Genomic DNA, 18790 nt, shown 5'->3' on the forward strand with positions numbered 1-18790 from the left:
TTCCGGGAAACATTTGAACTTTTGAAGATTGGCTTTTTCAATTTCTCCCAAAACTTCGTGCAAATTTCTTCGGCTAATCAAACTGACTAATAATAGTAGTTTACTATAGCTGTACAATTTCTCTCAATGCTACGCCCATGGAATCGTCTTTAGGCGTCTTGTTTTTTGGACTGCGGATGCACTCTGTCAAACAGTGAGATAACAGAACTTCGCACAAAATGGAAAACTGAGTTTTGGAAGAAACACAGCTGGTCCCAGTTGTTTACGATTATCCTACAAGCAAAGCGTTTCCCCCCACTCAAATCACTCTTCAGCGTATACGCACATCTTCCTGTTTTTCACTCTAGTCCGCCAGAAACTTATTTATGAATTGGTCATAACAGCATAACAGCATTCTACAATTAGCTGACAAACAGGCTTAGCGAACCTGATCTTTGATGTTATCCATCCCTTGTAACCTATTTCATTTTCCTCAAACCACATCCGCTGAGTTGTATTCTATTAATAACAAAAATGCCGTTTCGTATTACGTTTCTCTTACTCAATAAAGTGTGCATAATTTTCTACACGACCTTAATTGACAACCTATGATTCCCATAGGTGGTATGTTAACAATTCTCACAGCTAAACCGAAAGGTAAGTGTATTCATTTTTCACATTATTTTAGTTTCCAATTGACGACTTCTTTTGCATTTCCGTTGCCAAAAGAGTTATCTTTTGAAGAAATTAATGAAAAGGAAAATGTTAATTTCGATCGTGGTGTTGTGAACAGCGAAGAAGAGCCATGTACAAACAATATATTTTTCAAAAGGATTTGCAGAACAATTTATCATTAAATTAAACTGTTTGATACAATTCGTTATATTACCAGGTTGTGATTCATAGGTGACGCTTAATTGCACTGTAGTTTTGAGAAATCTGGAGAGATTCTTGAACATAATTTTTAGACGTCTTGAATTTTGCTTATGGAAAATAGTCAAGGAAACATAAACTTGATGCAAAATGCTTTGATTCAAATTAAGTTTCTCCGTTTGTAAACAGGAAGATCGATCTCATCGTTAGTTATGTCAGCTGTGTCTAACAGCTCTTGTAAATTTGAACACAAACTGAAATATGATGCCCCTCTTCCTTTCTCTCTCAGCGTATTATTTGGTATATTTGACCACTTGCATTGGGATAAGTTTTTTAGTACAGTGACCCATTTCCAAGAAACAAATTGGCTTTTTTTCCTATAAATGAACTATTTTGAAAATATAAAAATTGATTCTATCAACTTCAATGTTCTTTTCGTTACTACAGTCGCCAAACGGAAGCCTGTGATAGATGGATAAAAAATAGAGGGTCAACTTTTGGCTTACATAACAATAATAACAAACATATGACCACCCTGAAAGCTACCAGAATATAGCGTTTCAGACAACGCAACTCTTGTAAAAAATCTTTCAATGATCGCTTACTTTATTTTGCTGGATATTCTATTAAGTATTCGGTTCTTCTAATCTCAATTTGTTCAATCTTAATCTGTGGTGGAACAGAACAATTATCTCAAATTCTTAAGGGCTTTTTTAACATTAACAATGCGGTTTCCTTATCGCACGATACACTAAAGTACAACTCAGTTTGTGGTCGAACTCATCTGAACTAATAAACAGGCTTCTAAAACTTTCTAAAAATACTAAAAGGATCATAAAAGAAAGCTCAGTACTATTTGTTAGACAGCTCTTATTTAAACCCGATCTAAACTAAGTATTATATCACATAACTTTAAGAGCATGTTAAGATCGTTTTCAGGCTCAAATCGCGCCCAAGAAAAAAAGAAAGCAACAAAATCAAGTGTAAGTGACGAAATCAATACCGCATTGAAACGAAACTGTATGAAAATAAACAAAAATATTTCTTTCATAGCAAAGTTCAGTACTGAGTTAATGATATTATAGTTCCACTTACCTCCTTGGTAATTTACTTTCTCCCAGAAAAGAACTCATTTTGAGGAAACAATCCCGGCCCACGATGGGCAACTTTTGTCTTAGAAAAGCGTCAACATGTTCAGTTCTTTTGACTCTTATGGGCGCGTTATGGAATCTGCCATTCAGCATCAGAGGCGAAACATGCGATTCCAATATAACAAGTAAGTAGTTTTAACTACTTTCAAACATTCCAAATGGGGCAGTAAGCAGTTAAACGTCCTGCTCTAAAAGGATGTTCATGCGAAAGTTTTTCTTGTGAGCACAATAACTGAACGTGAGTATGTACTGAAAATATAAAATGGTGCCAAATAAACAGCTCCTAGTCATGTGGAGGATCCAGAGAATGCAGGTGTCTTCATCAAAACGTTTAGCATGTGTAAATAAGGAAAACCGAATATGAACTCTTGACTGATCCAGCGTTTAAAAGCAGGACGTTTCGGCCCTCTGCCTTCTTCAGGTGGAACATAAAAGTTAAAAATTAAGATTAAAAAGCTGCATTAAAACTCTTGATCGGTCAAGAGTTTGTGAACTACACTAGCTAAATTTATAAGATAGATTTATTAATAATCTTTCTCATTGTCGGATAGGCTATAAGGAAATTGTACATTATTCATATTTTTTAAAAAATTATTCAATCTCTCCAACCCAGTCAGACCCGTTGTGGACATCTCTTCAAGTCCAGAAAACAGCACATTAGCCATTGGTGTCTCCATTACCCTGAATTGTACAGCGCAGCCCAGAGCGATAGATATTGGATATAAGGATAGATGGGTCAAGTATATCGAGTGGTACGATCTACAGGGTAATGAAGTGGGATCTAAATGCCAGCAGCCTTCAAACAAACGTAAATTAAGCTGCCCATTAGTACTTAAAAATCTGACAGTTGACAAATTTGGCCGTTACACTTGCCAAGCGGGCAATGGTTACTCAAGCCACTGCACAAGGAAATCATTTGAAATCCAAGGTAAGCAACTTTCACACTTCCTAGGTTCTTTAATGCGAAGGTAGGCGCCGTGTTTTGGATTTGGAGGCAATGATGGAATATAGATGGATTTGTGTTTGAACAAGAAGCCACAAATGTAATAAAAAGTGTCTAAGAAACTCCTTGAATGTATGGACAGGCAAGTCCAATATATAATTTCTCTCCGTTGGAAAATTCCGCATAGCTCTTCAAAGTTCTTTCTGATGGTTTTGCTACAAAAATAAAGAATAAATTTGAATAAGGACCAATAATTATTGGCCCGATGAATTCTTATTAGGTACTTGATATGAGGAGTTGATTATATTCCTGAAGTGATCAGTGATCTTAATTAATGGATCTCTTGAGTCCCGACATTTTCTCTACGTTGTGAATGAAAGGAAAGTTTTGCATCGTGAGCAACTGCATTCGAAAGTTCCAGGTTGGTCACTGGTTTGAAATGAACTTTTGTCTAAAGAGTTGCCTATGTTTTTGTCGGGACTCAAGAGATCGATCCATAAAGATCAATGATCACTTCACGTACATCTCTGCTAGTGTCACCAATTGAATAACTCGCTCTTGCTGCAAAAAGTTATACATTGGTGAAACAGGAAGACGACTAGATGACCGATTCCGAGGACGCCTTCACGACGTTGAAAGAAGTGAAAAGGACGCATCTAAACCAGTCGCTAGACACTTATATCTCGCTAGCCATTCTGAGGAGCATATGGCTGTTTGCGGCCTTTCCCTACATTTAGGCAGTTCGGAAAACCGTAAAACTCGAGAACATGGTATCAACGTGCGATTTTCGTTCAACTAATTTCTTCTTTCTTTCTCGTCACCATATTCCCACCAATAACGTAGCTCCATTTTCTGCATATAAGCACACACAACCCACAATTCCTCCGATCTCTATGACGAAGGGCTAACGCTCGAAACGTCAGCTTTTAAACTCTTTACGATGGCCAATTTACGTTATCAACTCAGTTGATAATACTTTATTACCCTGACATACTCTCTCACCGACGCAGCCCCACAGTTTCTTTAGAAACTTAACCCCTCTATTCATATGCCTGACATACTTTCCTATGAGCACGAGAATATGGTCATAAAAATTGTGGCATGCGTAAGTCTCAAAGCAAGTTATCCTCTTGTCTGGCACAAAAATTTAATAATTCTAACATCACCTAACGTCAGTCTCTTACTATAATTGGATAAACTCCAAACCGGATGATCTCGATAATAACAAGTATATTCATTGCAAAGTATTTTTCCCTACAGTCCATGCGCCAGAGTTAATAGGAGTTCCTCGGAACCAAAGTGCTGATATAGGGGCCAATGTAACTTTCAACTGCACTGCCACAGGTCTTACTACGCCAAGCATCTCATGGATCAAAAACAATGATTCATTTGCCTTACAATCCAACCCAAGGGTGACATTCATTAACGATCCACTGGACGACAAAAGTACGCAAAGCCACTTGTTTATTACAAGAGTAAAGGAAGAAGATTTTGGCAAATATCAGTGTGAGGCAAAAAACAGCGGTGATAAGAATTTGTCTTTGCCGGCTTTTTTAACCCCGAAAGTTTCAGGTTAGACATTCATATGCATTAGTGTTTGTTTCCCTTATCATTTCAAAGTTGAAACTCCACGAAGTCTTCCACTTGCATGCCAACTCAGTCATCCAATTGAAATTTTCCCAACACCAAGTAGGCGACATAAGCTCGGTTTTTGGATGACTGCTTTTTGGTGTACATTTCCGTAGATTGTAAAAAAATTCTCCATGTCATTAGAGTATAATGTATCTTAATACAAAATTTTAAATTTATCATTTCAGTTTCACCCGGTCCCTGTACCTCCTCGTCTTCCTATCATCAAGACTCCCCTTAAAGTTTAATTCTCTTCAAACCGGGTCTTTCGAATGGCAAAAAAGCCTTGGGCCCCGACATCCCAAAGAAAGATCACAAATGAGACAAATCCAAGAGGAAAAAATAGGATCTCAACGACGGTTCCTGCAATTAATTGACTCTTGAATAAAATCTCGATGGCCTAAATTGTAAATTCCTTTTTCATCCTCCACAATTCTTTCCTATTCTTCTTCTTCCTCGTATTTCTCCTTTTTTTTTCCCTTTTTTCAATTTATACATCTGACTTATTACACTTATTAAGATCATCATCATCACTATTATTATTATCGTTGTCGTCGTCATCATTATAATTGTTGTTTGTATCATTATTACAAATGATTTTCTTCCTCTGCTTGAGATTTAAGACTGCAGACTCAAAATAAATTGTTATTTTTTCATTTATTATTCGTAGCTACAACTCATACTTTCGTATTCGTCAAGGAAGGAGCGCCAGAAAATTCAGCATCTCAGATAACTATAGTCGCTGTATCATGCACTTTGGTAGCTGCAGTTATTTGTGTGGTCACTGGGTTTGTGTGGAATCGGCGTAAAAATTGTGATAAGGAGGTAAATGATACGTTAGATGACATCCGCACACAGGGTAATGATCTCCTCTGACCGTCATGGAAGGGAAAAGAATTCGTAAAAATAAGAACAATGACAACTTCTCTAGACTCTGCATCTCGCCTTACAATAACAAAGATCGACACGCCAAAAACTTGCCCCGTCTGAAAACTGGTCAATCCCAGCATTCCTTCCGACGCCAGGATAAGCAAACTTGCGTATGATAAATTTCGTCAGCTCTGCTTCACTTAGCAAAAGTCTGCCTCTATGATGTGCCAAGGCTAAAGAAAACGCCCATTTCTTTCCTTACTTCATCGCTTCCAAGTTCTCCTGCCCTCCACTTCGTGAATATCTCATACAGAAGCATGCAGTGGCTTGCGCGACCCATTTTCACTGGGTTTATGGAGCAGTTCAATCTGAAAAAGAGCTATATTCCTTACTTACATATCTTAATTTTACCAATTTTGAATGTCATCGTAATAAAAAATGTTGCAGCGATTTCGGCCAGCTTTGTTTCCTTCCGTATTAAACAAACGCTATTTAATACGCGTAAGACTAGTAAATCAAAGTTCGAGATATTTCATTTCTATGAAGAATTTTGAAAGGATCTCTAACAAATGATTTTGATGATAAAGGCTAAACACGCTTTTTTTTAGATATCACAATTAACTTTTCTCTTCGATTAAATGACAGGCACGAAAACGTACAACAAAAGTATGCTTGGAAAAGGCCAAACATTTGATAAACACGATATATGACCTTGAAAACAATTGTTCTCCCAATACCCAAGCCATTGAGACCCCCGAGGAAAGGCTCCTGTTACTGGGGTACGGATTAGGGGACAGAAGTCCTCCAGACGGAAGCGAGCAGGGTGATTCTACACAGGATGTAACAGAAAATGGTCGAGAGAGATTAGAATCGGGTGGGAAGATTGCTGGTGGTGATATTTTCACTGCTGATAAAGGTGTTGACCTGAATGCTGACGAACAGCGCGATTGGAGAGAAATATCTCAAGAGACCGAAGAAAGATGCGTAAACTTGGAAAATCTTGAAGTCTGCAATGAAATACTCGGAGAGGGCGAATTTGGGATCGTCTACAAAGGGCGCTACGGTGGAAAAGACGGAAATATGATAGATGTAGCTGTTAAGAAGCTAAAAGGTGGGTACACGAGATCGAAATGTCCACTTGTTAATTCCTAAGAACAGTGGTATGCTTTTGAACTAATATTTCTTTGGAAGCTATGCGCCATCTTACTATTTTCAGCATTTTTCTTTTGATGGAAAACACTCATAAAGTCTGCTATTGTCTCCTTTGAACGCTTTCTACAGCCTTAATCAAGCCGCTTTTCCCATACATTATTTTGTTACCATAGCCAGATACGGCGAGCGAACTTCGTAAACTGAAGAAAGTTAAGAAGTCCTTTTGTTTTCTTCTCTATGTCATTTTGAGACCCTAGTGCCATTGCCAAAGAAACCCTGCTTAATGAAATAAGGACCTTAAAGAAAACTGGGAAACATCCTAATATTGTCACTTTGATTGGCACACGGATAGAGAGAGGTAAGTCAGTTTTCGACGATGTAACGTATTAGAAATAGACGTGTTTACTTGGTGATTCACGGTCCAACAAGGTAACATTTCGGCCGCATGGGTGTGTAGAACAGTACACGAACTGATCTCATGATTATAGGCAACAAGTCCACTTCATATGCACTATGTCAAAAATTTGTTCTTCTTGATCGGAAACAATTCGAATTTTTCTAGTGTTTTCTTGGGGATCCCTCTTCCTCCCGCCAACTTAACTAAAGAGGAAATAATGTCCCATCACTTTTTCTTGTCAAATCTTGTGTGTTTGCTCTATCCTTTCTAGGAAAAATTCTTCTAGTCACTGAATTGATTCGTGGTGAAAGCCTGGAAAATCTCTTGAAGGCTGAGAGGGCTCCTGCGGAAAGGAACAATTATCAAAACGTCCGGTGTAAGCTGAATGACCGGCAGTTGGTTACAATTGCACTTCAGATCGCCGAAGGAATGCAGCACTTAGAAGAAAGAAAGGTGACACCTGTTGACTGTGAAGTTAAATTTGCTAACCTGTCGTTAGAGAAGGCTGCTCTAAATATAGTACAGGCGGTTCGAAGCATGAAAAATATTTTTTGTGTCTTTTTTTATAAACTTTTAGAGCGAAAGTAACTTTCTGAGAAAATCCAGGCGGGAAACTATACGAATTTAACATCTTTGGCCATTTCCTACAGCCAAGTAAGGAATGACTGCCCAGCACATTTGGAATTGAAGTTTGAAGTCTTGCCAAAAGTGTCAGGATTTTATGAACTTTGCCCATAAATTTTTACCATAGCGTAAGCACAGGTTGTAAAGTGAGGGTACAAATCACTCACCCCATTATTCGTGAGCGTCTTTAAAGAAACAAATGTGTAACTTGTCCTCTCTAACAGTTTGTTCATCGCGATCTAGCAGCCAGGAATGTTTTAGTTGATGCCAACCTGGTGGCTAAAGTTGGAGACTTTGGATTAGCCAGGGACATATCCGCTGCTGGTATATACACAGTGACCTCCAGCAAGGGGGTAAGTTTCTCAAGAAACTGTGGTGCTGCGTCGGTGGGGAGAGTCAAGATAATTTGGTTTTATCAACTGAGTTGATAGTGTAAATTGACTACTGTAAAGAGTGCAAAAGCTGACGCTTCGAGCGTTACCCTTCCGTCAGGCCAATCTCTCTGACGAAGGGCAAACGCTCGAAACGTCAGCTTTTAAACTCTTTACGGTGGCCCAATTTCATTTTCAACTCATTTGATCAACCAAATTAAACACATAAACGAACTTAAAAGCATTTGAATTGATACCCTTCCATAGTAAAGTCGGAGACGATAAATTTATTCCTTCTAACGTTATAATTCAAATGAAACTCCAAACGAGCTGTGTTTTATGTGACGCGTTTACTTAATTAACCCTGGTCTCGTGTCTGTACCGATAATAATGACGATAACAATAGTAAGGATAGAAATAATAAAATCCACGATAACCATCACCCTGGATTTTACTGGAATCAATAATTGTTAAAAACTGATATATATCTCAACGTTCAACGTTCAGTGGAAAATACGTCGCTTATACTTATTGAATGCATCTTTCAGTTTCGTGAATCCAACCTCTTCCCAATTTCAAGCGACATTGCCTGAACTACAGACAGGAGCTTGCTCACGTGAATCAATCTTTTCAACAGGGCAAGGTTGCGTGGAGATGGTCGTCGTTAGAATCTCTGCGGGATCTGCATTTTACATCCATGAGTGATGTGTAAGTTTCAATTTGTAGTTAATAATGTCAGAGATCTGTCTCTTGACTTTGAGTCGCAAGTATTGACTGGCGAAAGAAAAAGAAAAAAACACGTGTGCCCTACGCTCTGCTATTTTCCTTGGAGCGTTATTATCATGGTTACATCTGGGCTTCATTTTTCGTTGTTTACTCGTTTTTATGTATATGCATGGTGTATCTATGTCTATTTGCATTTGTGGACACACCATGAGAACTTAACATAACTAAAGTAATTCCTTCCTTCAAATCGAGGATCATATGCTCATATTAGTTGATTAAAATAATTATTTATACCAGAAGCGAGGTTCACATGACAGGAGAGACTCAGCGAAGTCTTAAGCGATGTATATTTCCATTAAACAATCAAAAAATACAACGAGGCTCGATCCTTGATCAATTCCGTGCTAGTTGTTCCTTATTCATTGACGTTATACAGGCCTTGGTGCATATTTGCAGGTGGTCATTTGGTATCGTTCTATGGGAAATCGCCACTCATGGTAAGTGCAGCGTGATACTATGTACTACTTAGAACGACATCCTGAGAACTATAAATCATGCTTTCGTCAGGAGTTAGGCTCCTATCCGTTACAGCAGCCTACAGTTAGCGAGTAAGCTAACTTTCATGGTGATGATCCATATGGACAAACGCATCTTCATTTAAAGAAATGATTGTTGCTTGAAAGACGAAATTGAAAAAAATCGGGGGACCACTTTATGGTGTCTTGGTATGGGCTGTGTGCATGCTAAACCTTCTCTTTTCATTCATACGTGCTTCGTCTTGTTTGTCACAGCGCTTAATTTTTGTTTATCTCACTGAGCCTCATGAAGTCCTTGCAAGTCTCCATTATTACGTAAATTTACCACTGAAATACTCTTTGCCTTAAAGTCACTTCTTTAAACCTAGATTTTCTAAGGTCATATCTTCTGCTTTTCAAACAGGTGAGTTGCCATACCCATACCCTGACATCACATCTCCAATTGCCCTAGTAAGTCGACTGGCTACGGGATACAGGATGCCTCGTCCCGATCAATGCTATGGAGAATTGTAAGCTTCAAAGTCTTGTATAAAGCCAACAGAAAATAAATTGAGCTATTGATTATATTGTAGAATGCTTCAAATGAAAGAACGTCTACTTGCCTTCTTTCTAGAAATAATTTCAATGCGTTCTGCCTTCGATCCAAGTTTTGGAAGATCAAGGCTCTGACATCCTTTTTTTCTTGTCGAAAATCGAAACAATGCATCGAATCATGTCATTCGTTCTGATTTAAAAAGTTTTTGCGTGTCAAGTCAAATCTCACAAGTCAGTCATCTCCCCAGTAAGCTCTATCATCAGTTCGTGCAAGGTCACCACTTTGCGCCCCTTTTTACACTTGGTATGGTCATTTTAGATACTGAAAGCATTAGCTGCAAGACAATGTTAACTAGAACTATATTGAATTTTTAGATATGAGCTAATGAGCTCTTGTTGGAAAGAAAATCCATTGATGAGACCAGCCTTTTCAGAGATCGCTCAACAGCTGCAAAATATTTTGCGAGAAGTGAAGGTAATCAACCTGAAACAAGCTAAGCTACCCAAATTGTATTTCCTGTAGTTCTCTTATTGTGTCTGAGTTATCTAGTTTTCTGTCCGAATTAGAAAGAAAACATTTTCCATTCGAACGAAGTTGGCGAGGGAGAGTGGATTTAATGGCTGTATCCATCTTTTTCCCTCCTTTCGTCCTTTTCCAGTCCATAGATCCTTCTGTCACCCAATCAGTCCTTCGGGTAAACCTCTTATTTTTAACTGCAGCCATCCATCCATTTGTACACATAGTCATCCATCCGTTTGCTTTTTCGTTCATCCACCTGGGCGTACATTCGTTTCTTCTTTTGCTTGTTCCAAAGTTCATTCTTTACTTTGGTATTAATTCATATACACCATTATTTCTATCCTCATTCATCATTTTTTAGTGTTAATAATCAATAGATGATATCTTTATTCCTATTATTTATTTCAGAGGACATATACAAATATCAACGATGGAGAAGCCTGATGACGCTCTTATGCCGAGGCAAAAAACTCACTCGATTTGATTATCAATATAAAAACAACCACGATATCTCAAATAAGTGCATAAATGTACTGAGGCCCGATGATTATGCTTATGAAATCTGTGTGACCCAGATGCTGTCGCTGACTAGGCTCCAAAATTTCGAATTCAAATATTTGTCTCCCTGTTAGTGAAGGTTTCGCAATTATGTAAGGAAAATTGGAGCAAAGAATAGACGTTGCTACCTGTGCTATGTCAATGAATTATTTGTTCTCAATTTGTATAGGAAGCACTTCTTTTGAAATGTTCTATAGTTGTAAGGCACTTCCGAGAAATTTCATTGGACTAACGTTAATTAAGTCTCATTTGTATATCATCGCAAATTTGCCTTTTAACTAAGGTGCGTGGTTAGGGTCCCCAACACTTAAAGACGCTTATATTAGAGAGCAAATAGCCTGTTATAACCTGAGACATGTAGAATCAAGTTTTAATACCTTCTATGGCTTCGAATAATGATTTTAGCTCTGTAAACGATGCCTGACAGCTATCGAAACTCTAAACTGTAGGAAAGAAGTTAAGTTCAACAGATGTATAACTTAAGCTAAGTTCAACAGATGTATAACGTAAAGATTCAGTTATTAGGCAATTTTCGGATAAGAAAGGCATATCAAATTAAGAATTACGGCTACAGCATGCGAGGTAGGTGTATTTTTTGGCCAGCAAGCGTTCAGTTTCCTTTTAAGTAAAGTTCAAGTTGATCGCTAACGTGGATTTCAAAACCAGATGGAGTTTGTATAAAAAGACAATTCATTTTACTTTTCAGGGAAGAGGTGAGGGGATCTAATGGAAAGACATTCGGAAAGAGGAGTCTAGGGGAAGGGATAGAGTCTTGAGCCACTTTCTAACATCATTTTCGGGCTCGTGTAACTTTGTTGTCTTTGAAAAATTTAGTAGTACTTACAAGCAACAAAGTGCACGAGAAATCATGTTGTTCGCTATACTAACATTGCAGTATGTTTGATTGTAGATCAGCCGCATCTTTTCCTTTCATGTATTCACTGTTTTTAAATAAAGAATATGTGTTTACGCAAACTTTACTGCGCGAAGATGAAACTATTCACATCTTGGAGAAGGTCTTTACTAAGACTCCAAGGAACCAGTTATTCTTCTCGAACAAAATTCTTCAATAAAGTCCCTAAAGTCAAGTCAAAACCAAAACGAAGTTGATTACAAGATCTCGAAAAAAAAATGATTCCAGGACTAAGCATTAAAAGTGCAAGAAAATGTTCGTGTCTCGTGCTACAAGACGAAATTATGGTTTGGCCTAAATAATTATTTAAAACTGATTTAAAGAAGAAAAACGAAACGGTTAAAATAATATCATACGAACTCTTAAACAAAGGAAAAGTTAATTCTTTAAATCACTCTTCTTTTGGAAACCCGTATCTTTTCCATGTAATCGCGAATGTAACAAGTAACAATTACTTTGTGAGAGTAGAAATATAGACTTTACCTGGTACCAACGTAATCTTGAATTAGGTCCAGTATTTCCAGTCCTTTAGACGCACTATTGCGGTAACCTTCTTCCCCCTAAGACATTGAAAAATTGAAAATAGACTAAACAATGGAATACTGAATCTTAGAGAACAAACAAATGATGACTCTGGTAATGTTCCCTTAAAAAAAAAAATTATAGCAATAAAAAACTAAAAAATATGCTGATTATGGTAGCATTGCTCCTTTGTAACAAAATGCAAAAATTATGCTCGTTTTCCAAATCACGCCAAAAATTACGCTTGCCTAATGTTTAAGGGCCTATGACCTATAAAAATGTTCTCACTTATATCTGTGCATATTTATACGCGGCGCCTATGTCTCGGGGACCAGAGACCGTGCGAGGGCAAAAAACAAAATAAAAAAGGCTTGGCTGCACTCTGTTCTGTGTCTAGAGCACTCAAGAAGTACAGAGAAGCAATCAACTGCGTCTCGTATTTTCCCTATATTTCGTTCGTTCTCTAGCTGCTCCCTAACAGGATTCTTAAACTGTTAATTAAAGGAGGTAATTAAGTGTTAACAACTGAGTTGAAAACGTAAATTAGCCACCGTAAAGGGTAATCGCTCTGACGAAGGGCTAACGCTCGAAACGTCAACTTTTTTACCCTTAACGGTGGCTAATTAATGTTTTCAACTCAGTTGTTAACACTAAATTACCTGCTATACTCTCCCACCGACGCAGCGGCCACAGTTTCTCTAGAAACTTACCCCTTTGTTAATTAAAGGCATGCTTATCGCAAAGATATATTTTCAGCATTTTTTTAGCACTTGAGTCTATATGCTCTTTGACTCTTATCTTCAGAATCTAGCTATACGTATACGGTCACCGCTGAAGATGTATGGTAAAGAATGACCAATGATGATATGCACATTTGTTCTTGTACTGCTTGCTCCACCGTCCTTTGTTCCAGTTTTCCACCGTCCTTTGTTCTAGTTTTCCACCTTCGTTTTACACTACAACATTGTGCGCTTGCGTATTACACGTGTCCGCCATCATGGACATCTCATCTTGGTTTGAAGATGTGAGACGAATGAATAAAAGACAGGTTGTACACCGGTTTAAATACGATTTCAGTATATGATTCTTGTAGAAGAATGTTTTATGTTCTAACAAACCGATTTTCAATCCCCAGCTCTTTTATCAAGGTCTGAATTTTGCCATGATAGTGTCATCTGCTCTCATGATCTGGAAAGGATTGATGGTAGTTACGGGCAGTGAGAGTCCTATAGTTGTAGTTTTGAGGTAAATAATTGAAAAAAATAACTCGTAAGAAACATTTTCTATTTTACCACAATATTGTGTTTTAGAATTTTGAAGCATTTGATGATACTGAAGTTTTTGTTTAATTTTCAGTGGAAGCATGGAGCCTGCTTTTCAGCGCGGCGACCTTTTGTTTCTAACCAATAAAGAAGATCCGATTCGTGTCGGAGAAATCGTTGTATTTAAAGTTGAAGGGCGCGAAATACCTATCGTTCACCGAGTCTTAAAGATACACGAAAAGTGAGTGTGGAGCTTTACCTCTTCTCTTAATTTCATCAATATTCTGAACGTGAAGTACTTGGCTTCCATTTGAATTCTAATCTCTAAAGTGGGTTCTAACAATCTTTACTGTGCTTATAGTATCGAAGGCTTTCACTTTTTATTGGAACAGTCTTAACGATTGTAGTCTAGTGTTGTCTCTGCTAATAGAAATTACATGGCTGGATTGAGTGCTCATTTGAAAATCACAGAGTCCTTCAACAGTTAATGAGAGATATACCCTTGGACCTAAATTGTACAAAGCACTGTTTTTCCTGCTGATTTACCACTTATGTTTTTTCTTTAGCATGTTTTACAATAATTATGCTACACTTTGTCATGGTATATCAGAAGGTAGCTTGCCTGAGAAATTTATTTTTCTGGTACACACTTTCCTTCAAGGCATATGTGTATACAGAAAAAAATGTATTTGCTTCACAGGATATTCCGTGGTAATTTTCTTGAAAGTGTTCTATGATTAGTATGTATGTTATTTTACCACAATAGGCAGTAATGTGGCAATCTGACAGCCCAATTTGCTGTTGTTGATAAGAGTAGAGACAATATGCTGCTGGCATCAATGTGTCACACAATACCTTTGTCACTGAAAGAGTCATTTGAATGAACATCAAAATTGTGGTAAAAAACAACTCAACAGACTTAGCGTGGTCTGTACTCTCAACAAAAATGATATTTGTCATGCAGTGGTCAAAATTTTTTGTGGACTCACTCTGCTGCGCCTCGTAAGTCCACAACATTTTGACCACTGTGATGACACATATTATTATGGATAAAACTACAGATCAAGCTAAACTACATGTACTGTCCAGTTGTTGATTTTACACTGCATATTACATTACTCAGAATCTCTCTTTTTGCTAGAGGTGCATCTTAATGGGTATCTTTAAATTTTGAAGTTTCCAACATTAACTTGTTGGCTTGAGAATGTGCAGATTCTTACATTGGATATTTTGATATTAAATGATACTTCCTGTTTATTTTTTTTTTATTCCACATGGCATATTCATTGTGCATTTAACCCTTTAATTCCCAGATCAAATTTGTAGTTCTCCTTACTGCCAACAATACAAATCTTATAATGTTAGTTCAGAGAATCTAGTATTGAATCAACTAATTATCCCCAAATTGATATTTTTCTTTATTCTCATCACGTATCAGGTTGATATTGTATTGATATTGTAAGGAGAAATTCTGTCTTGGTCACTCATGGGATTTAAAGGGTTAATTTAACTATTATTTATTCTATAATACCTTGTCTAAAATTAACTTTTCTCTTAAATTCGTAAGCCCTAATTTGTACGTGGAACTGCTAAGGCAGATTTAGCCTCTAGTTATTTGTATGCAAGAACTTTGAAATCATTGTAACTGGAATGAATATTTCTTTTCAGAGAGGATGGTGCTATCAAATTTTTAACAAAAGGTGACAATAACTCAGTGGATGATCGAGGGCTCTATGCTCCTGGACAATTGTGGTTAGAGAAAAAAGATGTTGTTGGGCGAGCAAGGGGGTAAGATGCACAGTTGTATTTGTTTTTCCTGTATATTAAATCAGGGGTTAAAACTGTCAATATCAGATTTTTTTCTGGGAGCACTGTCCTGACAGTCAAATATGATGGAAATAATATAAATTTTAAAGGGAAAATGCAGTGACAAGTACTAAATTCCTGTCCCAGAGAGGTGTTAACTTTTTTTTTAGAAAGTAAAGGTGTGAAAAGATAGCAGCTGAGTTTTAAAGCTTGAGGGGATTGTGTTTTGTTTGTTTGTTTTTTCTTTTTTTCACATATAGCACAGAATCTAAGACTACTTAATTCTAGTGTGCTTCACTTCTTTCAAACTGTCCCCTTGTTAATCTCTAATTGAGACAAATGATTGGTCTACTTACCTATAAAGTTTCTTTCCTTTGAGGCCACTTAATATATCAGTGATTTACTTCACCAAACCAGAAAAGAAAAAACTTACAGATTACCATGACTTATTCATTTAGCTCTTAGTGAAATGAATTAACATGTAATAAACATTTTTTTCAACAACACATACACCATGCCACTCTCTAGGTTTTGGTCAAATGGGTGACCCCTAGTACAGGTGTAATTTACATGTACATTCAGCTGGAAATAGGAAGTGGTGTAACTTTTGTAATAATTATTACATTTTGAATTTTAAGCCACTAGAGGGTTTCTTATGTGTGTTTTTTGTTTTGTTTTGCTTTTTATTTGTTTTGTTTATTTAATTTTTTTGTTATTTGAAAAGAGTACTTGATTAAAATTTACTAGTCTGAGTATTTTTTTTTCTTTTTCAGGTTTGTCCCTTATGTTGGCATGGTAACAATTCTCATGAATGACTATCCAAAATTTAAAGTAAGTCCTAGATTATTGCACAGTGTTACAAAGACATTTTTTTTATTTTTCACTTTTAAGTGGTGACTTCAGAGGAGTTTTTCAGCCTCTGGGGACTTAGTTCTCATTCGGATTGAAAGAAAATACATCATTTAGTTTTTTTTTTTTTTGTTATCATAGTTTGTTGTTGTTGTATTTTATTTTGGTGGGCTAATTCCATCATATCCGTGAAAATACTTCAACATAGTGTTATTGTTTTGGGATTAATTTTGGTTATTATGCACTGTAAGAAATCCATAACAACTATTTGAATAGATGATTGATGTGCTCTCCTCTTTTGTTTTTTAGTATGCCATTCTTGCTGGATTAGGTGCATTTGTTCTTTTACACAGAGAATGATGGAAAGGATTACAAGAAAAATAGTGAGAAAACCCAAACAGTAGAAGGCCTAGATTTCCTTCCCCTTTAAACATCTTTTAAATCTTTTAATTTCCAAGATTTGATTATTAATTCTCTTCTCTCACTGCTATACATTTACTTGTAAATTACTAGTAGTTACAAGAATTTGGTCGTAGATTGAGTTGGTATCTTCTACCTGATAATGTTGAATATTCTCATTACTAGTTTGCTGGATAATGTTGGGATATTATAGGGAGAAGGTTCTTGTCAATCGCCTCTAGGATTTACAATGATTAGATGTAAGAGTAAAGAGTTAGACCATAGATCACTGTTTAAGTTGACAAAAAAACTATCGTCACAGATATTTCGATGCGAGATTAATTTTCCTGTTCCATGCATGGCAATAACATCATTTAGGGCATGTTTGTACTAGCTGTTCAAACAGCTTTTAGTGGCCAGTTACCAGTCACATGCATATATTATGTCAAGCACTCTAATAGTTCATTTTTTTGCAAACCCTATTAGTTAACCCTATTTATGAACATAAATAAACAGGTTGACTTTATCAATGGTCTTTCAGACTTTCTTAAGGTTTCTGGTTCATTTTATTATTGCATTATGAAGGGAGAAAACAAACCCCATGGTTGGCAGAGTGGCGGCCCACAAAGTGCTGTGTGTTTTTCTTGTGCTGCTCTGTCATGGTTTTGGTTTAACCCTTTCAATCCCAAGATCTTATTAGTAATTCTCCTTAATGGCTGCCATACAATTCCTATGATTTTAGTTCTGAGGATTTGTTATTAGATCAACTAATAATCCCCTACTTTATGCTTCTCTTTGTTCTCATCGCTTGTCTGCTTGATATTGTATGGATATTGTGAGGAAAAATTTCATAGACTGAGTTTGTAACAGGTAATTTAGTGTTAACAACTAAGTTGAAAATGTAAATTAGCCACTGTAAAGGGTAAAAAAGCTGACGTTTCGAATGTCAGCCCTTCATCAGAGTGAAGGTTAACAGGCTAACAGGCTACTGTTCTTTTATCCACAATGACACATGTGCAAACTGGGCATATTGCTGCCTGAGCATGTAGGCTCACATTGAATTCATTATGGGTTAGGTCTCCATAGCTGGCTTAACCAATCCCTTGAGAAAATTTATGCTAGAGTATCAGTTATATTACTTCCTCTTGCATAAATTTATGTTCAAATGTAATGTGATATTTTTATGGTACAGTACTAAGTTCTTGAGAGCTCTTATGTAGATTGCTAGCTTAGTCAGGGCAACCTAATTAATTTGCTCCTTCAGTCATACAAAGAAAAGGATTCCATGTTGCTGTGCATCTGTTCAATCATAGATCTGAGTATGTGTCAGATCAGAGTCTCTGTCACATCATTGATACACTCAACTTCCCATCATGTGCCACTTTTTTTGTTCTTACGGCATTTTTGTCATCTTTGATCTGTAACTGAACAGGTACATGGCAACACAGAATCTGTTTGTTAAATGACTCGCATGTCAATATCAAAACCTGAAGAAAGGAACTTAAAAAATCTGATTATTATGGTGGACAGTTATAGATGACAATTTTTTTAAAATTTATTATTATATTATTATTATTATTATTATTATTATTATTATTATTATTATTATTTTTGAAGAGCAAAACACAAGTGAAAGAAGTATGCTTGGTCATTATGACATCTCTTTTTCAAGGAAGTATAGCCTTACCAGGCTTTCCTTCAGAAGAAACAAGCCAGAAAAGCAGATGGGGACTTGTTAAAAAAAAAAAACATGCAATTGTTTCTCAGACAATCTCGGTCGCTGTTCGTCGTTAGCCCGCTCTTTCACATACCTCCGCGACCGAGGGCCTACAAAAGGCTAAAAAGATATTGAAAAATGGTGGAAACATTTTTTGATGTAATTTTCCGGTAGCCACTTGTGGCAAACTGTAAATCAGGCTACCTCTTGCTTCCAATTACCCTCTTTGTCTCTCTGAGTCAAATTACCTTTGTTGCAGACGTAATATCGTTTGAACAGTCTCGGTATATGCTTTGTAAATACATGGTGTCGTGGATAACATCAGTGGAAAAATGGCAGTTAAAGAATCCAGGAAAAGTTATAAGTTCAACTTCCAGGCCTTAGAAGCATTTAAGTACATTGCAAGATTTAAGAACATTGCAAGAATAAAATAAACTATCGTGATCACCACGTTCGTTT

At 36.8% G+C, this 18790-nt stretch overlaps 2 protein-coding genes across 3 annotated transcripts; both read left to right on the forward strand.

Moving 5' to 3' along the window:
- Window positions 1–553: 553 nt before the first annotated feature.
- LOC131784768 (fibroblast growth factor receptor 4-like) lies at window positions 554–12408 on the forward strand. Of its 2 annotated transcripts, XM_059101587.2 has the most exons (14): window positions 554–636; window positions 1974–2128; window positions 2617–2931; window positions 4207–4518; window positions 5246–5400; window positions 6091–6556; window positions 6848–6955; window positions 7266–7447; window positions 7843–7971; window positions 8627–8697; window positions 9172–9212; window positions 9655–9760; window positions 10161–10260; window positions 10714–12408. In XM_059101587.2, the coding sequence occupies exons 2-14, from the start codon at window positions 2011–2013 to the stop codon at window positions 10747–10749; spliced, it is 2139 nt and encodes a 712-aa protein (XP_058957570.1). In that variant the 5' UTR covers window positions 554–636; window positions 1974–2010; the 3' UTR covers window positions 10750–12408. The 2 variants fall into 2 exon arrangements, with proteins under 2 accessions (XP_058957570.1, XP_058957571.2); XM_059101588.2 differs by lacking the exons at window positions 9172–9212; window positions 9655–9760; window positions 10161–10260; window positions 10714–12408 and having other exon boundaries at window positions 8538–8628.
- Window positions 12409–13280: 872 nt separating this feature from the next.
- On the forward strand, window positions 13281–17144 carry LOC131784763 (signal peptidase complex catalytic subunit SEC11A). The gene is made up of 6 exons (XM_059101583.2): window positions 13281–13346; window positions 13434–13543; window positions 13655–13801; window positions 15229–15348; window positions 16140–16197; window positions 16525–17144. The coding sequence occupies exons 1-6, from the start codon at window positions 13296–13298 to the stop codon at window positions 16573–16575; spliced, it is 537 nt and encodes a 178-aa protein (XP_058957566.1). The 5' UTR covers window positions 13281–13295; the 3' UTR covers window positions 16576–17144.
- The last annotated feature ends 1646 nt before the right edge of the window (window positions 17145–18790 follow it).

The sequence above is a fragment of the Pocillopora verrucosa genome, chromosome 1, assembly GCF_036669915.1.
Source record: "Pocillopora verrucosa isolate sample1 chromosome 1, ASM3666991v2, whole genome shotgun sequence".
NCBI lineage: Eukaryota > Metazoa > Cnidaria > Anthozoa > Scleractinia > Pocilloporidae > Pocillopora > Pocillopora verrucosa.

Bases quoted from the DNA above. Each gene is read 5' to 3' on its own strand.
- LOC131784768 (XM_059101587.2), top strand. From the start codon at position 2,011: ATGGGCAACTTTTGTCTTAGAAAAGCGTCAACATGTTCAGTTCTTTTG. The intron at 5,401-6,090 runs GTAAATGATACG...ATTAAATGACAG, and splicing joins GTAAAAATTGTGATAAGGAG to GCACGAAAACGTACAACAAA. The intron at 7,448-7,842 runs GTGACACCTGTT...CCTCTCTAACAG, and splicing joins AGCACTTAGAAGAAAGAAAG to TTTGTTCATCGCGATCTAGC.
- LOC131784763 (XM_059101583.2), top strand. From the start codon at position 13,296: ATGGACATCTCATCTTGGTTTGAAGATGTGAGACGAATGAATAAAAGA. The intron at 13,347-13,433 runs GTTGTACACCGG...TTCAATCCCCAG, and splicing joins GACGAATGAATAAAAGACAG to CTCTTTTATCAAGGTCTGAA. The intron at 16,198-16,524 runs GTAAGTCCTAGA...TTTGTTTTTTAG, and splicing joins ATGACTATCCAAAATTTAAA to TATGCCATTCTTGCTGGATT.